Source organism: Rhyacophila brunnea, unplaced genomic scaffold (assembly GCF_057557595.1).
Source record: "Rhyacophila brunnea isolate RB1 unplaced genomic scaffold, BYU_Rbru_1.0 scaffold_106, whole genome shotgun sequence".
Lineage (NCBI taxonomy): Eukaryota > Metazoa > Arthropoda > Insecta > Trichoptera > Rhyacophilidae > Rhyacophila > Rhyacophila brunnea.
The window spans coordinates 362,268-382,370 of record NW_028232759.1 but is presented as its reverse complement, the minus strand read 5'-3'; the positions used below and the strand labels follow the sequence as shown (position 1 = coordinate 382,370).

The 20,103-nt window shown below is 25.3% G+C and overlaps 1 protein-coding gene across 1 annotated transcript; it reads left to right on the top strand.

The window, feature by feature from the left end:
* Window positions 1-7,391: 7,391 nt before the first annotated feature.
* Window positions 7,392-9,062, top strand: LOC147078767 (uncharacterized). The gene is made up of 3 exons (XM_085956734.1): window positions 7,392-8,236; window positions 8,453-8,659; window positions 8,717-9,062. The coding sequence occupies exons 1-3, from the start codon at window positions 7,392-7,394 to the stop codon at window positions 9,060-9,062; spliced, it is 1,398 nt and encodes a 465-aa protein (XP_085812860.1).
* The last annotated feature ends 11,041 nt before the right edge of the window (window positions 9,063-20,103 follow it).

The following is a 20,103-nucleotide window of genomic DNA, read 5'->3' as shown; positions in this document are numbered from 1 at the left end:
AAAACATATTAAATAGTTTTTTACTGCCATAAAAATTTTATATTGGAATTCTTTTACTTGCGAATAAATTATATTTTTTCGAACCTGTAATATTTATGTTATAAATAACATTTATTTATGCAATTTTCAGGCATATAGTATCTATTTACCTTTACAATTGTCTCAAATCCCAATATGGAAATACGAATAAACTTGAATAATATACGCTTGTTCTTGAAACAAATCGATTCCAAATATGATCCAGAACCTATTTTATAAAAAAATCTTTAATATTACATAAAAAATTGATTTTACATTTGACTTCATAAATGTAAAAAAAACCTAGAACATTATAAATTTGTTGTAAAAAAGCAGTGGTTAATCATAAACCAAATTCATTGACAAGGCTTATTGATATATATAATCATAAATATATTTTACACTATAAGATTATTTAAAATGTTATTTTTTTGATCTTTAATATAAAATTTATTATCTTATTTATATCCAAAAAAACTACCTAATTGTAAAATTCAGTGTATAATTTTAATTAAAAAATTTCTCTTAAATATAAAAGATTGTAATATAATTTTAATACTTTGATATAAATATTTCGTATAAAAATATACCATAATATCTAGTTTTAAAGTGTGATTTTGCATTATTATATTCAAAAACGCATTTTACAAACTTTAATCGTTGATTTATGTTTATAATAAAAGTAAACTCAGATACTTAGTAAAAAATTTGACGGAGTAGGTAAAGATATAATATAAATAATGAGTTTAGAATACATGATTATTATGCTATTTAAAACATAAACATTCCTATCTATTTTAAGAAAGTTTATCATAATTTCACGTTTTATTAAAATTAATTTGTGATTCTTGAAAACATGTACATTACTCAAAAAAGAGGCTAAGTATATAAGAAAATAGTTATTTATGCTATTGAAGGTAGATTTCACGGACAAACGAAACGACAAAATTATAAAAAATAAAATCAGAATATTCTCATTAAAAATTTATGAAATCTAGAAATTTATGAAAAGTAGAAAATTGGCATATAAAATAGATATAATTATATACATCATATAAAAAAATAATCAAAATATTTTGTTTTACATATATTTGTTGAGACACGTAATTTTTTTTTCTCATTAATTATAATATGAGGGCTCATTAAATGGTTTTTTTTTCAGCAATAACTATATAAAAAAATAATCCATACTATTTTTTTGCTGTATCTGAGGTGTCATATATGTATTTTATTATATATTTAATATTACATCAAATATATTGATGTTAATATAGAAAAATATGTGATAATTTTGTTAAAATCATATCCCTCTATTTCTACATAATGCATTCTCTTCATATTGACACATTTAATTTATGTTTTTATTTTTATATGACTTAGTAGCATGCTTCTGCTCAGTGGGAATCAGAATTCATAAATTAAGGGCTATATAATTTCTGTACTACCTTAACATTATATAACATATTAAAAAAACCTTTCCTTAATTTGTAAAACAGGCAATAAAATTTAATTTAAATTTGCATTTTCTTGGTCATATATTTATATTATAAGTCTGTTTATTTATGTCTATATATCTAGTTCTGCTAATGTGATCTATTTTTTATTTGTGTTTGTCAAAAAAAAGGTCAATCATGCAAATTGTTTAATTATAATATAGTTTTTATCACCAAATTTTTTATTGATAATTTTTAAAATGTGTTTTTCTGTGATTTCCTTAATATTTCAAAGTCTATTTTTTACAAATAATAACCTGCATACACCTCAACATCTCTTTATTGTATCGATAAATATTTATTTAAGCGCATTGATTTTTTTGTGATTGTATCCGCAAAACATCCTTCCACAATTTTGTGCCCTCGGTTTAAACCTAAAAAAACTCAATTTCAAGACGAAACTGAATATAATTTATTACTATAGCGATTTTTTCGCTCGAACTGAATTGAAAATTGATTTATATATATTGAGCTGGTATGATCGTTATAAGGTATTTTTAATATGATTGTGCAAGCTATATTTTAGACATCAAACCTTTAAATTTGTTTCTGCTCAATACATTTTAAGATGGATTTTCTGCATAATATATGCATCTAAAAAATTTTTTCATGTATTTTCGTGATTTTTTATGCTTTTACTCTATGTAATTGCTGCTACTTTGTTTAAATAACGTTAAATACTTCATAAAATCTTCTATAAATGAAATCACATTTTATGTATATAATTAATACTATGTAGTTCATTTTATAGTGATTTCATTTTATAGGTATATTTTTTTTGATATTTTTAACTTTATAGAATCTTTTGATAAAAAATTCCTTACTTGTATATCTATTCTAACCATGTGTATTAGTTATTGTTTTTTAACATCCAAAAAAATAAATATGGCAGATGGCATGCTAGTATAATGATTTAGACATATCTATTGTTATAAAATTTTATCTAGATATATAATTATCATGAAATTACAATCAATATTTTATAAATATATAATTTTATATTGATGGTTATGCATCTTCTAAATTTTTAAGATATTTGATACAATATTATCTTGCATTAGAATTTACGTTTTCGCTATATCAAACATCATTTGTTGTAAATTTAAGCACACATTTAATTTATAAACTAATAAATTCTTCTGTCAATATTATATAGTTTTACAAATTTCAAATTAATAATGCTTATAAATCAATGAATAAGATAGTAACATTCAACAAAATATTCTTTGGTTAGAATTTTTACCATCAGGATTATGTCTTAGCATAGATATTATGAACCTACATCCAAACAAAAAGAAAGATTTGCAGAAAATTGCCTTGTGGGTTCTTAGTCAGCATTTGTTTACATATTTTTTTATTCTTTTTTACTCTTTCTCAAAAGTTTGATTTTTAAATACAAACATGATTATAATTGCCCAAGTTTAAAGCAACATTTTTTCAAATACCGGTTTTTTTTATCTTTTTGCATAAAATATACTTTTTTATACATAAATATCTTATTTTTTACATTTATATAATTACTCCCAGTTTTACTACTATCTTCATTAACGCTTATTATTTTACTTTATACATTCGATGTACAGCTGCTATACTTCATTTTAATTTATTAAGACATGTATTTATTCATTATTCGCCGTATTATAGTATCACTTTAGTAATCTATTTATTAATATATTCATAGGGCATAATGTTTAATACTTTCTAATATGTAAAATAATGTATTATAATGTGTATATATTTTTTACGAAACTATGATTTTATTATTTCTGATCAAAATTCGGGATTAATTTATTTATAAATGTTTTTGAATAAACACTTTCATTATAGGAACCTATATGCTCCATCTAAAAGACAACTAATCAGTAAGGAAATAAATTAATTTTTTTCGAAAACCATGAAATAATAAAAAAAAAGTGGTTTGTATTTTTCTTACCTAAAAATATACAGATACTTTAAATATTGTAGGGATCATTTTTCATAACATTTTCACATAAATACCACTACACGATTTTCATTGTCTTGTGGACAAATCCATTATATTTTTTTTAATAAAATAAACTTATATTCTAGAAGTTTTTGCATGATTTTCAATCTTTTTGTTCTAAGATTGCTTAGTGAAACTTAACGTTGGTGTTAATTTTTTACATAAAAAATAATTATAATGGCTTTGTTTTTATTCTTTTCATACACAGACACCATTAGATATATATAAAAAAGTATATACTTATGAACTAAAATGAATACATCAAGCGCTGATAGGCAACCATATATTTAAAAAAGCTTACAGTTCAAATACACTCATGATAGTGTGACAGAAACACACCTGAGTCGATTTTTATATGTGAGCATTACGAAAAAAAGCCATTTTTGATAATATAGAAATAGATATCGAAGCAGTGAATTACTTGCCGCGGTAAAATTAAAACCTTTACCAAAAATTTTAGGGCAGCTTATTCTGATTAAATAAATGAATATTTTTTTATTAAAAATACAAGGTAAATTAAAGAAATTATATCAGGAATATTTTTTTGTTGCCTTAATAAATATAATATATTTTTTTCTTTGACCATTAGCTTCTTAGATGTAATATAAGAATAAATCGACATGTATCTTTCATGGTATTTTAAACTCTAGTTTAATCACTAAATGTATCTTATATATATGTATATTCTATAACATGATCACCATCAAAGTCAAATATAAACTACATCGAATCTCGATTTTATCCTCTAAAAATATTTTATAAGTTTTTTTTTTCTAAATGAACGTTTCATTCCAAAAATAAAACACTTTTTTTGATCATTAACATCTTCGAGAGATTCTGATAGCTTTTATTTGCATTTATAATGTTTATTTATTCTCTATAAATTATTCCGGTTAAAAATTCACTGCTTTCATCTTTTGAGGCATCTCAATCATGTTTTCAACGGGCTTTCGTTACTATTTTATTTCCATCGAATTATATTCTGATCTTGTTTTTAACCGTAAATATAAGATGTTTTGATACAAGAATTGTAATAGGTCAATGCGTTTGCCAAATAAAGAGCTGAATACGCTTTGTAGAGAAATATGTATAAAGAACATTTATGAGTAGATAATCGTTCAGAAATTACGTTTTTTAAAATATTGATATTCTTATATGTCTATGATATTCCCATTAAAAAGTGCAAAAGAGCGCTGTAACTTTAAAGTTTAAACAAAATTGTAATTATTATTAAAAGATAACTACAAAAAATAAAAATTTTGTAGCGCTAGATTTTATGGAAAAACAAGAAGAAAGAAATCTTAAAATAAGCATTAATCTCAATTAGCGCGAATCAATATTTTATTTCTTGTATTATAATATTTTTATTTATATAATACAATGCTTGCTAATAAAAAAACAAGAAATTGTGATAGAAATATTCAATGATAGATATTTATCGAAATAAATCAATCAAAAAAATATATTGCAAGCATACAATGTAATAAATACGATTAGTATTATATGCAGAAACATTTTTTATATAATATTTAGATTCACTAAAGTAAGATTTCCTCTTCGATTGACTATTTTATCTTGGTTTTTGACATCAATTTATGGAATACTAGCGAATTTTAAGAGAATTAGATAAAAATAGAAGTCCACATAATTATTTAGAGAAAAATATTATTAATTTGTATTCAACAGTGTGTTTTGAGCGATTAATAGACCATTTACTTAGCTTTTAATGTATGTGATGGGAGAAAACTAATAGGTATAGTTGGCTATAAAAAGCGGCGCAAATTATATAATGTTTAAAGTGGCAGATTTTCATTCAAAAAATACCACTTATTCTTTATTTACGCATCAAATTCTAAGCACTATAATGAATTATTTTAGTGTCATTATGTGTATACATGACTAAAACAAAGGGTTTTACGGGTGTATATATGGTGCAGAATAAATGACTTTTAGAATATAAATTTATATCAAACCATAAATAATCAAGGTATTTTCTATATTATTGATTTCTAACGAACAGAACCATAGTTTTTTAATAACTGTTAATTATATTGAAATCAATATTTGAAAATTCAGTGTATAATTGAGTACGTAGTAAAAATAAGCCTTCAAGTGTAAGATAGAGAATTTTTTTTAAATTATTTGAACCAGGCTATAAATAAAATAATGATATTAAATTGAAGGTAATAAAAAAAACATATTTTTAATTGATATCTAAAATGCGCTAAAATCGTGCTTCTAAAATTGATACTATATCCTGTACGGCTATGTTTTTCATTATAAAATTTGAACTTTATGAATTTTAAAAATATCATATTACCACTAATCTATTAAAATGCGCCTCGTTTCTTTTTTTTTAGTATAAATTATATTAGTTCTATTTCCTTTTCAAGAAGAGATAATAAACGCTTATATAGTATTTGAGTACAAATATAGTTATTTTTTTAATAAATAGAGTCGCAATATCTTTTAATTTTAATGAATATGAATAAATTATATTCGACTAAACACCTTGTATATTAAGGAATTAGGATGCCGATAGAAGCAGCAGCATATGGACATACAATTGTCGTAAAAAAACACCTTTATCTATAAGTATTGAAAGTTGAAGATGCATTGAAGAAGACTGTAAGGATGATGTGCTTGAAAATAATATGCAATAAATTTGTAATATAGAGTAATCAAAAATTTTGCACTAGCAAACATGAAAAAATTATTTTTATAATGCGAGATATAATGTAAGAATATGTAGTTTATTTAAAATAAATAAAAAATGAGTTTTAGAAATGAACAATTATTTAAAAAAAGTCGGAATATTATTAAAATCTACCCACATACAAGGCTTATTAGTTTTATATTATTATTTTATCTTTTATATTACTAATTATCATATAAATTACCTAACATTCAATTGCCATTTTATAATTATAAGAGTATTCTATCCTTCTTTAAAAAATTAGTATATTTTTTTATCGTAGATACTATAAACTGTACGATTGAGCAATACCTTTTTAGTAAATGGCCTTAAAAAGCTGAATTAACGAAAATATGCAAGAAAAGAGGATCAAATCAAGCGTATAGATATGAACATCGGAAATAAAGTATGTTATGTTTGGAAAATAATAAAGAGTTATAATACCGGAATGCATCCCTAAATGATATACTTTCAGATTTTATATTTTAATGAAATTCAAAGTATAATATCAACCTATATTCAAAATAAAATTGAAGAATTAGTTTACTGATACTTTACTGAATGTAAATAAAACTTAAAATATTTGATGAATATTGTTAAGTAATACTAATAATTATGAAATTAGCTAAAATATATAGCACCCTAAATAAATCTATAAAATAAACTTAAAGTAAAATTTAAAAAAAGAAATATACTTTAATTAATATTCCCTTAACCTTCCAGGCTCTAAGCTCGGTAAATGTTGGAGGAGAGCAAAAAAATATTCCAGCATAAATATTCATTCATCTATTACTCAGGTTTTACAGATTTATTGTACCTTGGGGCTTCGATTACTGTGATAGTAATTTATTATTATTAAAAACTTTCAAATTTTCATACATAAGATACTCTAAAATCCAATTATTTCTGGTGCAAACATATACATCATAAAATTCATAGTATATTCTTTAATGTCGCTCAAAAGATAATAGCAAATCTAGATAGGCTAATCCAATATTCTATCCTCTTTTTTTAAAATCAGATCCTCTAATCCAACCAATATTTTTAAAAGTTATTTTTCCTATCTGATATAAAGATGGCGGTATCTCTAAAACTTATGATTTGTTACCGATGAGACACAATTCTGTGAGATATTTTATCAGATTGAATTTAGTAAAATTATGTGGCGAATTTTAATTAATTTACCCATTAGAATCAGTTTATGAAATTAACAAAAAAATCAACCGAAGATTCACTATCAACAAAAGTTCTTGCCGAGTCTTTCCGCAAGCTTTTTCATGGCACACCGACTGAACGGACTGATGTATTGAAATCGCCTTTGTACAAAGTGTTGACGGATAAAAACAATAAGCATTTACAATCAAAACGAGATGATGATGAAAAGAAAATTTATATGGATTTTCAAGCAACTACACCGATTGATCCCCGAGTTTTAGACGCGATGCTACCATTTCAAACCAGTCATTTTGGTAATCCACACAGTCGAACACATATTTTCGGATGGACGACAGAAAGTGCCGTTGAACAAGCGCGTTCCAAAGTAGCACAAGTAATAAATGCCGATCCAAGTGAGATAATATTTACTAGTGGCGCAACCGAAGCCACGAATATGGCTTTAAAAGGACTGGCTTATTGGAAGAAGCAAGAAAATATGGTGCCACATTTTATAACGCTCCAAACGGAGCACAAATGTGTTTTGGATTCTTTACGAACTTTGGAAAGTGAAGGACTGGCGGAAGTCACATATTTATCAGTAGACAAAGAAGGTAGATTGAATCTTGATGATTTACGTAAAAGTTTTAAGGCAAATACTGTTTGTGTGTCTGTTATGGGAATAAATAATGAGATTGGTGTGGTTCAAGATCTGGAATCAGTCGGAAAGATTTGTAGTGACCGAAAGGTTATTCTTCACTGTGATGCAGCACAATCATATGGGAAGGTTCCGATTGATGTGAGGAAAATGGGAATAGGAATGATGAGTGTGAGTGGGCATAAAATTTATGGACCTAAGGGAGTGGGATTTTTGTTTATTAATAAGAAGAGGAGGCCTGGGCTAGAACAATGGCACAATAATCTTTTGAAGGAGGGGAGTGAAGAAACTAATATGGGAAAAGAGAGAAATAGTGAGCAAAGAGCAGATAATAGTAAAGGAACAATTGGAGAGTCGAAAAATGCCATGAGTGAAGAAATGGATGGTAAACAGAAAACAGGGGCTATTCAAACAATAAAAGAAAAGGTAAGTCAATGGTTAAATATTCCTAGGCCTAGGATTAAGCCATTATTTAACGGAGGTGGGCAAGAAAGGGGTTTAAGGAGCGGAACAGTCCCAGTCCATCTCGTCGTTGGTCTTGGAAAAGCAGCCGAAATTTGTAATAATGAAATGGTTAGAGACTATAATCACGTGAAAAATTTAAGTGAAAAACTAACTAATTATCTTCGTAAAAATTTAAGTGAAGTGATAAAAAATGGATTTGATAATCATAGAATCCAGTCAGATGGAAAAGTAAAAATAAAATCAGATGAAACAGATTTGAAAAATCTTAAATGGTACCCTGGATGTCTTAATCTTTCATTTTCGTACGTTGAGGGAGAAGGCCTAATGATGGCTCTAAAAAATATTGCTTTGAGTTCAGGAAGTGCATGCACATCAGCAAGTCTGGAACCTTCTTACACTTTAAGAGCATTAGGAACTGAAGAGGATTTAGCCCATAGCTCTATTAGATTCGGAATGGGAAGATTCACGACTAAAAAAGATATTGAGATTGTTGGGAAAAAGGTTGTGGAGGCTGTAAATAAACTAAGAGAAATGAGCCCACTTTATGAAATGGTCAAAGATGGCGTTGATTTAAAAAGCATCGAATGGTCACAATAAAAAATTGCAAAATTAAATAAACCAAATTTCAATATCATCTAAGTAATATTATTTCTATTCATAACCATTTCAATTTATAAAATAAATACATAAAGTTTCACTATTTTTTTTATTTACAGTTTAAGTTTTTTTGTCAATTTCATCTATTGTGACGTATTCAGCCTATTGGGAACATTGCACAACTCAAAATGCATATAGTATTATAGATTAATTTTCTCAAATTCAATTATTTTCTTTTGATTAAGAATGGATGCGGGATTTTAAATATGGCAAATGTCTTGATGCATATTCTAATATTTCCCTTTTAAATAATCACATCAACTCCCCTTTACATTCTTTTGATATGGGTACAAGTGTCTTATGAATTTTCAAATATTTGAATTTATTAGAAAAAAAATAATTTGAATGGGTCTTTAAAATACCATAAGTCGTATATAAGGAATATGGTATATCAACGGAAGGATATGGCCAAAAAATAGCTGTGAGAAAACACTTATATTCATAAAAGCCTGTGGTTAAATATATATTGAAAAAGACTGTAATGATGATGCGCTTATAAATGGTATACGGCAAATCAGTAATATAGAGCAATCTAAATTTTTGAGGAATATAAAAAGTCAAAAGAAGAATTAGACCTTAAATATACTAAGAAGAAAATGGACGCCTTTATAACTATCAAATCAATAGTTATCAAGAAAATATTATGCCAAGTAGTGATACGATGTGCCTACTTGCACCAATCAAGTTATCCTTGAGACACGATCTAAATACAACATATAAATTAACTCTTGAATAAATAAATTTGACTTGAGTAGTATCATATTAATGGCTTTTAATCTTTTTATCCGTGTGTAAAAGAAGATTTCAATATAATACATCACATTTCTACTTATTATAATACAATTCACCCTGCTTATGTCAATTTATTTCGTGACTCATTAATTTACCAGCCTTTCTAAACTCCCCACTATACTTATTTTTATCTTTATTCTACATAATTATTGTCTAAACATCATTTTATTTGAATTCTTATGAATGTAACTGCCTTTATATAACCTAATAGACTTTTTTTATCTCGATACTTTAAAATTATTGTCTAAACATCATTTTATTATAATTCTTATGAATTTAACTGCCTTTATATAACCTAATAGACTTTTTTATCTCGATACTATAAAATTATTGTCTAAACATCATTTTATTATAATTCTTATAAATGTAACTACCTTTATATACCCTAATATACTTCTTTATCTCGGACCTTTAAAAATAAACCACTAAACATCATTTAATTTCAAGAATTAAGAATGCGAAAGCCTTCCTCAACCCTATTTTATTCTTCCAGTTTCATCCACTCAAATAACATCATTTATACAGTTTCTGCTTATAAATTTTTGTTCCATGCCCCTATTTTACTTTGGTTGTATCGGGTTTGTAACGATACACTATATATAATCACCTTTCAAGGCTTTTAGTTCTAGTTTATTCCACAACCCTCTGGTATTTTTTTTGTTTTTATGTATGACTTTGAGCACTTTTATAATCTAATCGCGATGATTAAAAATGAAAATACTCATTTAAGAATTTATACTCATACATATGAGTTAATTTCAATTCATGTCTTGCCGTTTTTTTGAGATTCTCAAAAAATATTACTGAAAATTAAAAGAAAAAAACATTCTAGAAACTCTAAATATGTCATTTTTATATTTTTAAAATGCATTTTTAAGAGAATATTAAATGATAACTATAACTTGTGATGATGTTAAATCCCCTACTCGTTTGCAAATGATTGAATAAATTCATCATTCTTTGCAGTAAAAATGTAATGTAAAGGTTTTTTTTTAATTATTTCTATTAATAGTGAAATAAATTATCTATAAATTGTAAAAATATATTTAGATTCTAGATAATGATGATATTGGCTTATAAAAAAAATTGGTTTAAAACACATTTGAATATATTATATTAACGAATTATACACGTCAATTTCCAACAAGGAGCAACAAACACATACAAAAATACTGATTAATACGCGATTGAATGACGGATTATCAGGTAGAGAATATCTGTTCTCTTCAGCAAAATAATATCAGCTATTTACTTGAAGGATTTTTTTTATTTGAAGCACAATAAGATGTATATGAAAATATTCCAGATGGTTTTTAGATAATATAAATACTAATAAGTTTGTTTCTAGCTTTAATATATATTTGGTATGTGAATATTTAAGTATAAATAAATTATGGTTTTATTTTTATTTGATGAATGAAAATATCAAAATAAATAAAAAGCCGATGTTGCAAGATTTAAGAAATATAATAGATAATATTTTAAGATATGTAATGTATATTTTATAGCTTCCAAATAAAAATTATAAACATGGAATTTATATATACAAAATTTACTTTATCATGAAAAATCATATTTTTATATTTAAAGTGGGTTTTCGACGAAGCCTATCACCGATTTTTCTGCCAAAAAATTTTTAAATTAATCTTTCATAATTTTCCCATATAATATTTTAAAATATAGAAAAAATAGTTTATTACAATTTTTTATAATATTAAATTTTTACGGGTAATCTTATATTTAATTTTTCTTTACTATTTTTATGTGTAGTTTAAAAATTTCAAATGATCTCTTATATATTTTTGTTGCTTTAAAACCAATTTTTTTCTATTAAAAGTCAGTAGACATATATTTTTTTTATCCGGAGTTTCAAAGTTTAATACTTATGCTCATCAAAAAAATTTTTACTAAAATTTTTATAAATTAAAAAATCGATTTTCCCTTTGATATAATTATATTTTTTAAAGGAAAATATTCGTACACGAAAAAAAGCTGCCATAAATATACACACAAAATTTGTTATTTTTCATTAAAGAGTGGCATTTTGATATATCGTCAAGGTATAATTTGGTTTTAAACATGTTTAAAAGAACAACATAAACGTATTAAAATTTACATGAATAGTGTGCGTTTATGTTTAGTATGTTCAGAAAGTTATAATAATTTAAATTTTGTGTATATTTTGCATTTCTTTATATGTAGAATCAAAATTTTATTTATGATTTAATTCTGAATAATATTGTTCAATTTTTCTTTAAGTGTTAGTTTGTATTATATATCGAATTTTTCGCAAGCGCTAGGTCTGCACCCGTCTAAATTTCGATTTAAAAAAATTTAAGTAGTTCTAAAGTTACTAATATTTTATAACTTATATAATCCAGAGACGTGTTGTTTAATTTAATATAATTGAATATAACTTTCACTCTTATTTTTTATTTAATTGTATAATAACCTCATAAATGTAAATCGTAAAAGTATTCACACATATCATCTTCAAGAAAATCCGTTTCTGTATTTCTTTTTATAGGTTCGTCTGGTTTATTTGGGTTTTTAGCCCATGGATCACCCCCTTCCCATCTTTCAAATCTAATGCTAAGTTGTAAAGGCCAATATAGGCGCCAACTTCGCAATTTATATTTTATATAGTGTTGCTTAGTCTCATCCCAATTCTTAAAATTGGATGTAGGTCCTGGCAAGAAAAAACGTAATAGGATAGAGTTTTTGACGCTATAATTTCGCAGAAATGTAAGTAAGGATTTATTTCTTAGTAATTTATTCAATTTTTTTATTCTTTGTATTATTGCAATAGTTTTCTTCGCTCTTAAGCAATTTAATTTTTGTATGTTGATTTTATCTGTAGATTCGTTGATTTTCGCATCTATTTTTTCGCAACTTTTATAGAGTTTTTTAGTATTATCAAAAATAATATAAACATATTGAATTGGAAAAAAACCATCTGAATACTTGGCTTTATTCAATTTATATATGATACGTTTTTTCGTGATTTTTTTTTGAGAAAAAAATATAAAGCAGAATTCGTGTAAAGTTTCGAACCTTATATTATTTTTATGCATACTGAACATGTTTGGGGGAACTAAATAATTATAACTATAAATAGGATAAAGTAGCTCACTGAGTAAATTTGAATCGTAGGTAAGAACTTGAACTAAAATTGTAGACAGTGAATATAATTTAAAGTTATAAGAACTTTTCCAAAAAAAATTCTTATATTGATCAAAATAAAATTCTAATAGCACGTCTTCATACTCAAATGGTTCTGTCTCTTGATTTATATGGAAATTCATTACATGTGCTTGGATTTCGAGTAATTTAAAACCGATAAAAAAAGATTCCTTAAAACTTTCTATTCGAGAAAATAGTTCTATAAAAAGTTCAAAAATTTTTTTGTATTCTATCTTACCATTATCTTCAGAAATGAAACTTACAAGTATTTCCGGAAACTCTGAATCTATTTTTTTGAGGTCAGTCAAAAGTTTGTATCTTAAATGATGCATGGCTATCAATTGAACTTTAATAGAATCCATTCTGAAATTTTCTGCTATGTGGACACCAGAAAAAAATAATGCTCTAAAGTATAGATATAACTTCATGTTGTCCTTTTGATTTTTTTAATGGATATGGAAAGTAAACATGCATTTGATTGATCATAAAAATCATTTTTTAGCATCTGATCAATTTATCACAAAAGGCAATAATATTTTTAGAGATAACAGGAAAAAAATCACAAAGGAACTACAGTAGCAAAAACATCTAAATTAATCGTGTAAAAAACAATAGAGAAGTAAAACGAAATAAATTCCCCTTTAGAAAAGGAATCAAATACTTCGAACATGCACATTATGTAAAAATCATTAAAATTGATCTTCCTCAAAAGAATTATTATTTGTGATTGTTTCAAATTGATCATCCTACAGATTAAGCGTATGAAATGTTTTTGTTGGCTGATAATATGGCTTACTAATACAAAAAGTTTGCAACGCACTTGTCTTTACAAAAAGTAAGAAGTTAGGAAATGAAATTCTATTGCACAAAAATAGTGGGTGAAGATCTGTTCTAAAATTTAATTACTAAACTTCAAAAAAAGAAAGTCTATAGCGATTATATTTTGAATCACTACAAAAATTTAGAGGATGTATTTTTTAAAAATAGAAAATCAATTGATCAAAAAGTGTAGGCTAAATATGGTAATTTGGAGATAAGGAAGTTTAATAGAAACAAAAAGTACCATTTCACAAGTGAATCAGAAAGTCAGAGAAGATCCTAATAATATTATAAATACAGATACCAGTGCCAAACACCTTTAAAATATGACTGAATTGCCAATATCTTATAGAGCATCCTGTTGACTTACGGAGAGATCTGCAAAAAGAGAAACAGCATAAAAAAATAATTAAATTAATATAAAAGATAAAAATGCCAAAAACTAATTTGGAGCAAGTGACAGAAAATGAAATAGAAAAATCTGCATGATACTATGCGATAGCATAACAAAATCTTAGAAGAAAAGCATGTGTACTTTCAGATATAAATAGAAATGAAGACAAAATAAGAATAGAAAGAAAACATATCGATATATAATTAAAAAGATGAGAGTATCAGCTGGCAGAAAAAATATTAGAATTAAATAAAAGATCTCTTATGGGACATCAAAATTAAAAATACATTCACAAGTAAAGTTATTAAGGAACAAATTGCAGGATTTTTCGGGAAATGTGTCATAATAAAAATGAAAGCAGGCTGTTGAATATAATATGTATGAGTCTATGAGGAAAAAATGTGTCAGTCTATTTTTGCCATTTTAAGAATCGTCAAAATTCTATACTACTGCCTAATTGGAAAGCTGCAGGGTCTGGTGGAATCTATTACTTTTTGCAAAAAAAAATATAGAACTCTTTGCATCAAAATATTTACGATAATACACAGAGATATGTTTAAAAGAAAAAAAATAGAAAATGAATGGTTTTATATTGAAACAACATATCGCATTACAAAAAAATAATGTTATAAATCGTAATAAATTCAGGCTTATAAACCATATGAATAACCTGTTGCTATGAAATTCTAAAATGATAACGATATTCTACAGCTGAAACTAATAGCGAAACCAATTATCAAAAAATCAAATAGGTACCTTAAGACAGGTACAAGGTGCTAAAAGCAAGCGCTATTAAACAAGGCTATATAGAAGAAATATAGCAACATACTAAGCATCACATGAATTTATGTAAGAAAGCAAATGACTCAAATGATCATAGCTATTATATAGTGATATTGGCAAAACTTAAAGTTCTAGATTAGGTATATAAGTTTAAAGGAGGCATAACGAGTAAATGTAAAAATTTAAGAAAGTATAGGAACAAAGAAAATATCAACAAAAGTATGATAAGAGAGACACTGCATGGTTACAGTCTATCAACACTTCTATAGTCCTATGCATATATCCAATAAGATGAGTACTTAACTAACAATTTTCATTGGTAAATATACTATTGAATAAATCTCCTTATAGAACAAATCATTTCGTATTTATTGATGATCTAAATGCTTGAGACTAAAGACACAGAAAACAAAAAAAAAGAACTGAAGAATCAGTGAATTTATTCATTTGCATATGACTAGAAATGAGTAAATAAAAGTTAGCGGCAAATGATTTTAGGTGTGATGAATGAGCGGACCTAATAGAAAGTAAGTATGTATATAAATACACGCAAAAGAGAATATACTAATTTAGTATGATAGATCATATTTTCCAAAATTTGTGGTAAAATTAGATTGCGTATGTCGAATTCAATCAAAACTAATCACAAAAAAAAATACAATAATTAAATGAGCACGCAATTTGGCCAATCAAAAACTATGCTAGTGTTCTTAAATTATAACCTTAAGAATTTGCAGATTTTAATACTCAGATAAGGAAGGTTCTAGTATAAGAAAGTATTCACTTGCAGCCAGCAAATACAGATATTTTATATTTTAAAGCAGAATAACTTGATTTGGGACTATCTAGTGTTAATTTTTTATTGGCAAAAATGCTTTTTATAGCTAATAAAATACTTATCACTTTAAAGAAATATCACTAAGAAGAGCAGCTAGACACAAAATGGAAGAGGATAATTACTATATTGTAATTCATAAACGAATACAAATGATAAAACTTAACATTGACGATATATCAATATAATGCTTTTACTTAAAACGAAAGTTTTTATGATATGTATAATAAAAGATAATCAACCACATCAAAAACCTTTCAATATAAACATCAAATCAATGATTGACTTAACAGGATCTTCAAAGTGACTAACAACCGGTAGTTTAAGGCTATAAAAAAAACAAAATATTTTTTCTTGCTGATAGAAATATGTTCGCACAGAAAAAGTCAAAAATCCACCATTTGACATGGCCCACAAAACAGTAGACAGCCTAGCAAGCCGATTTAAAGGAATGCCTGCCATGATCTACCACAAAGACATGACTAAATTGTAATAAAGATATACTTTATGCGCACAAGACTATACAAGCTAAACCTTGACAGATAAAGTTAGCTAAAGAATCAAAACGATCTAAAGATTATAACACGATCGAACGAGCAACTTCATGAACGATAAAAAAAGCATGATCACGTTAATAGAAATTGTATTAACGAGTATTGATATACTGAAATATGTTTAAAATGTGAAGATAAGAAAATATACCCTATCTAGTTTACAAATATATAACTTGAAATTCGCCATAAGTCATAACTTAGGATGGATAGTTACAAAATCCGAAAATTCGTATAATAAGGAGTTAGGAATTTCAACTAAAGCGGAAGCATGCACGCAAACAATAGTATTAAAGAAGACAGTTGAATAATAGGTTAGAGAGAAGAAGGTGCCACGAGAAAGATAAAAAAGGATGAGTTGGAAAGAAGTAGCACTAACTCTGTTTTATATAGCCACCTAAAGTTTTTCTTGAACAAATATAAAAAGCTAAAAAATAAATTTACCCATAAATATGGTAAAAATCAATCATTTTTAGAGAATATTCAATGGAAATACATATGCACAAGATAATTAAAGATGGTAAAAATATATCATAATTATAAAATACCCATGCGATTAAAATAGTTTGGATTTTATTTAAGACATGAATTTTATTATTTGTAGCATAAATCATATGTAAAAATCAATCTTTTTTAGAGAATGTATAATAAAAATACATATGCACAAGATAATATAAGATGGTAAAAATATATCATAATTATAAAATACCCATGCGATATAAATAGTTTGGATTACATTTAAGGTATGAATCTTATTATTTCTAGCATAAATCATATGTAAAAGTTGTATTTTTTTTATATAATAACCAATTTTACAAATGAATGTACATATATAACAGGGAAGTTTATTTTTAACCCTTTTTAATCGACAATATGAGATTATAAATGTTGTTGCACTATTTACCATTTACATTCCTGATGAATATATATGAAATTCTGTAAATCTGATCAAGAAAAACCAAATAAAAACATAATATTTTTATAAAAATCATTTATTTATATATTTTCTATAAAGGTTTACAAATATAAATAAAATCAGATGAAAATAAACGCTGCATACAAACTTGCTGGTAGGTTTCGATTATTCGGTAAAAAAATAGAGAAGGAATCGATGAATGCATATTAAATGTGTTTCAAATTTAAAATTTCTTTTTGGAGGTTTTTTTATTGTTATTTTCATATAAAAAGGCCTGAATTTTTACATATTCTGCTAATGCTTCACTAATATATAAATTTTGTGTCAAATTCTATATGATAAAACTTAAAATCTTAATAATGAATTTTTTAATATTAAATTTGAATTTTTATGCGAGAATTTATCTATATATATGACAATAATTACCGAAAAATGATCAATGCATAATTGTATGCTATTTTATCCACCTCACCGAGACATTTCGTCCAAATAAATCATTTTACGAGTGAATATAACACAGTTTTTTTATATTTACAATTTCTTATGCCTTTTCTGGTATATTTTATATTAAATAAGCAGCATATTATTTGCATTAACTTAGATAAACTACAAACTGCTCACACAAAATATGTAATTGAATTAAATTGTTTTTATGTTGCAAAAAATACAAAAACAATATGATTTTGTATTTATCACATATTAATCTTTGTATAAACAACTTTCAGGCATTTTCTATTCTTCAGATTATAATTCCTAGATTTATTGGTCTTGATCAAAAGAAGATATCATATATATATTAGATGGTTTTACTATATATTGTCACATAAGATTAGATTTGAATTTTGTTTGTACATAAATTTCTTAAATTTCAAGAATAAGAATAAAATGTTTTACAAATTTAAATAGAATAAAAATTTATTGAACAACTAGCTTTTATCATGATCTTGGAATGCTAAAGACCCTTATATTCTGTTATAAATTTGTAATTAGTGTATAGAAGAACAAATAAAATAATAATAAAATGTCTTTACAATATTTCTTAATAATAAGTAAATGTATTTTTCAATGAAAGCAAAGTATAAATAGTGTTTTTCTTCATTTCAAAAATGTGTAAATAAAGTTTGTAAAATAGAATTAAAATTTGTTATTGGAGGATAAAATTTCAGTTATCTTCGAGCTTAATAATTGGTTAATCTTTTATATTAATAGAAAGCTAATATTTTATCATGGTAGACAATTAAACACGAGTAATTTACATCTATATATTTTAAAAAAAACAAAAGAATATATTTTACAAAGTACATTGTTATATTTGCATACTTAACGTTTATGATAGTGTCTATAGGTTCAAGGCACAGTGGTTTTAATTGAAATACCTTTATTAGGTAACCGGTCTGGAACATCAAATCATTTATATAAGAGCTATGATTTCTTGCTATTTAGTTACTAAATCGAGTCAAGTTGTTTTAGTGCCACAAATATATTCATATACTTTTAAAAATTAAACCTTTTATAGCAGTAGTTTGAAGTTTGATGAGTTTGCCATTCTTTTTTTGCATCTAGGCATCTTTTATAAACTTTTGGAGGATATTCTATTCCTTTGCTGCAAATAAATTAGAATCTATATCTTTCAAATTTAAATTATCGGTCTATTTTTTACACCACACAGCATAGTCATTCAATAACATAAACATGTTTTATAAATTGCTTGACTTTTAAAATATATAATTGCATGTCATGAGTACATTTTCAATAATAAGTTCAGCACGCTTGTATTTTCTATCTCTTACATTATGTCCAGAAAATATTCTTTTTTAAGGTTGTAAAATTGTTGAATATCTTGTGATTTTAATGATTGAATGTATAAATTAATGACAAATAGAAAGAAAAAATAGGTATTTTAAATTTGTGGGCTTTTGACAATTTAAAACCGTTGTTTATGTACAAACCTTTTTTATTTTGATCAATTATATGTACAATCAAAAAAATAAAAATTTTAAATTGTGTCGTTTATTGCTTTTACTATTATATTATCTTTATATTATATAAATTAATTTTTTTTTCTTGTGATATATTTAGCGTATTTCTTTAAAAAAATATTTTTGATGATCATTTTATGTTTATGGTGTGTAATTATGCAGGCATATAATTGATATTAATAATATTAAGATTTTGACTTTTTTAAGAACTGTAAATTAAAAAGGTTTATGATTCTAAGATTACCCTTATCTATATTTTATATATTATTTTTCAGTATTCTAATAAAAATACTGAGATCATCTTATTTATTGATTCGCGTGATTTTACTTATAGATAAAGTATGGTCTCATGCGAATTATTAAAATTAATTACATGTGCAAACTTCGAAAAAAAATAGTAGAAAAGGTAAATTATTAGTGTGGTTTAAAATAAAAAAATAATATAAACCCTATAAAATTGACTGTTTGTATGTCAAATATCTATTTACATCTACTAAGGATTATGCGAAATCATAAGAAAGAAGGATGAAAAATATACTTACAAAAGAAACCCAAGTAAAAGGATAATAATAAGGCTAGTATTATTGCAAAACATTTGTGTTTTTTTATCATATCGATATATCGAATTTACCAGAAAAAAATATTATTAAAATTTATTTATGAAGTGATATTACATGTAAAATGCCCCACGATCTATTTCGCAGGTTTTTTTTAAAAAATATTGCAGTT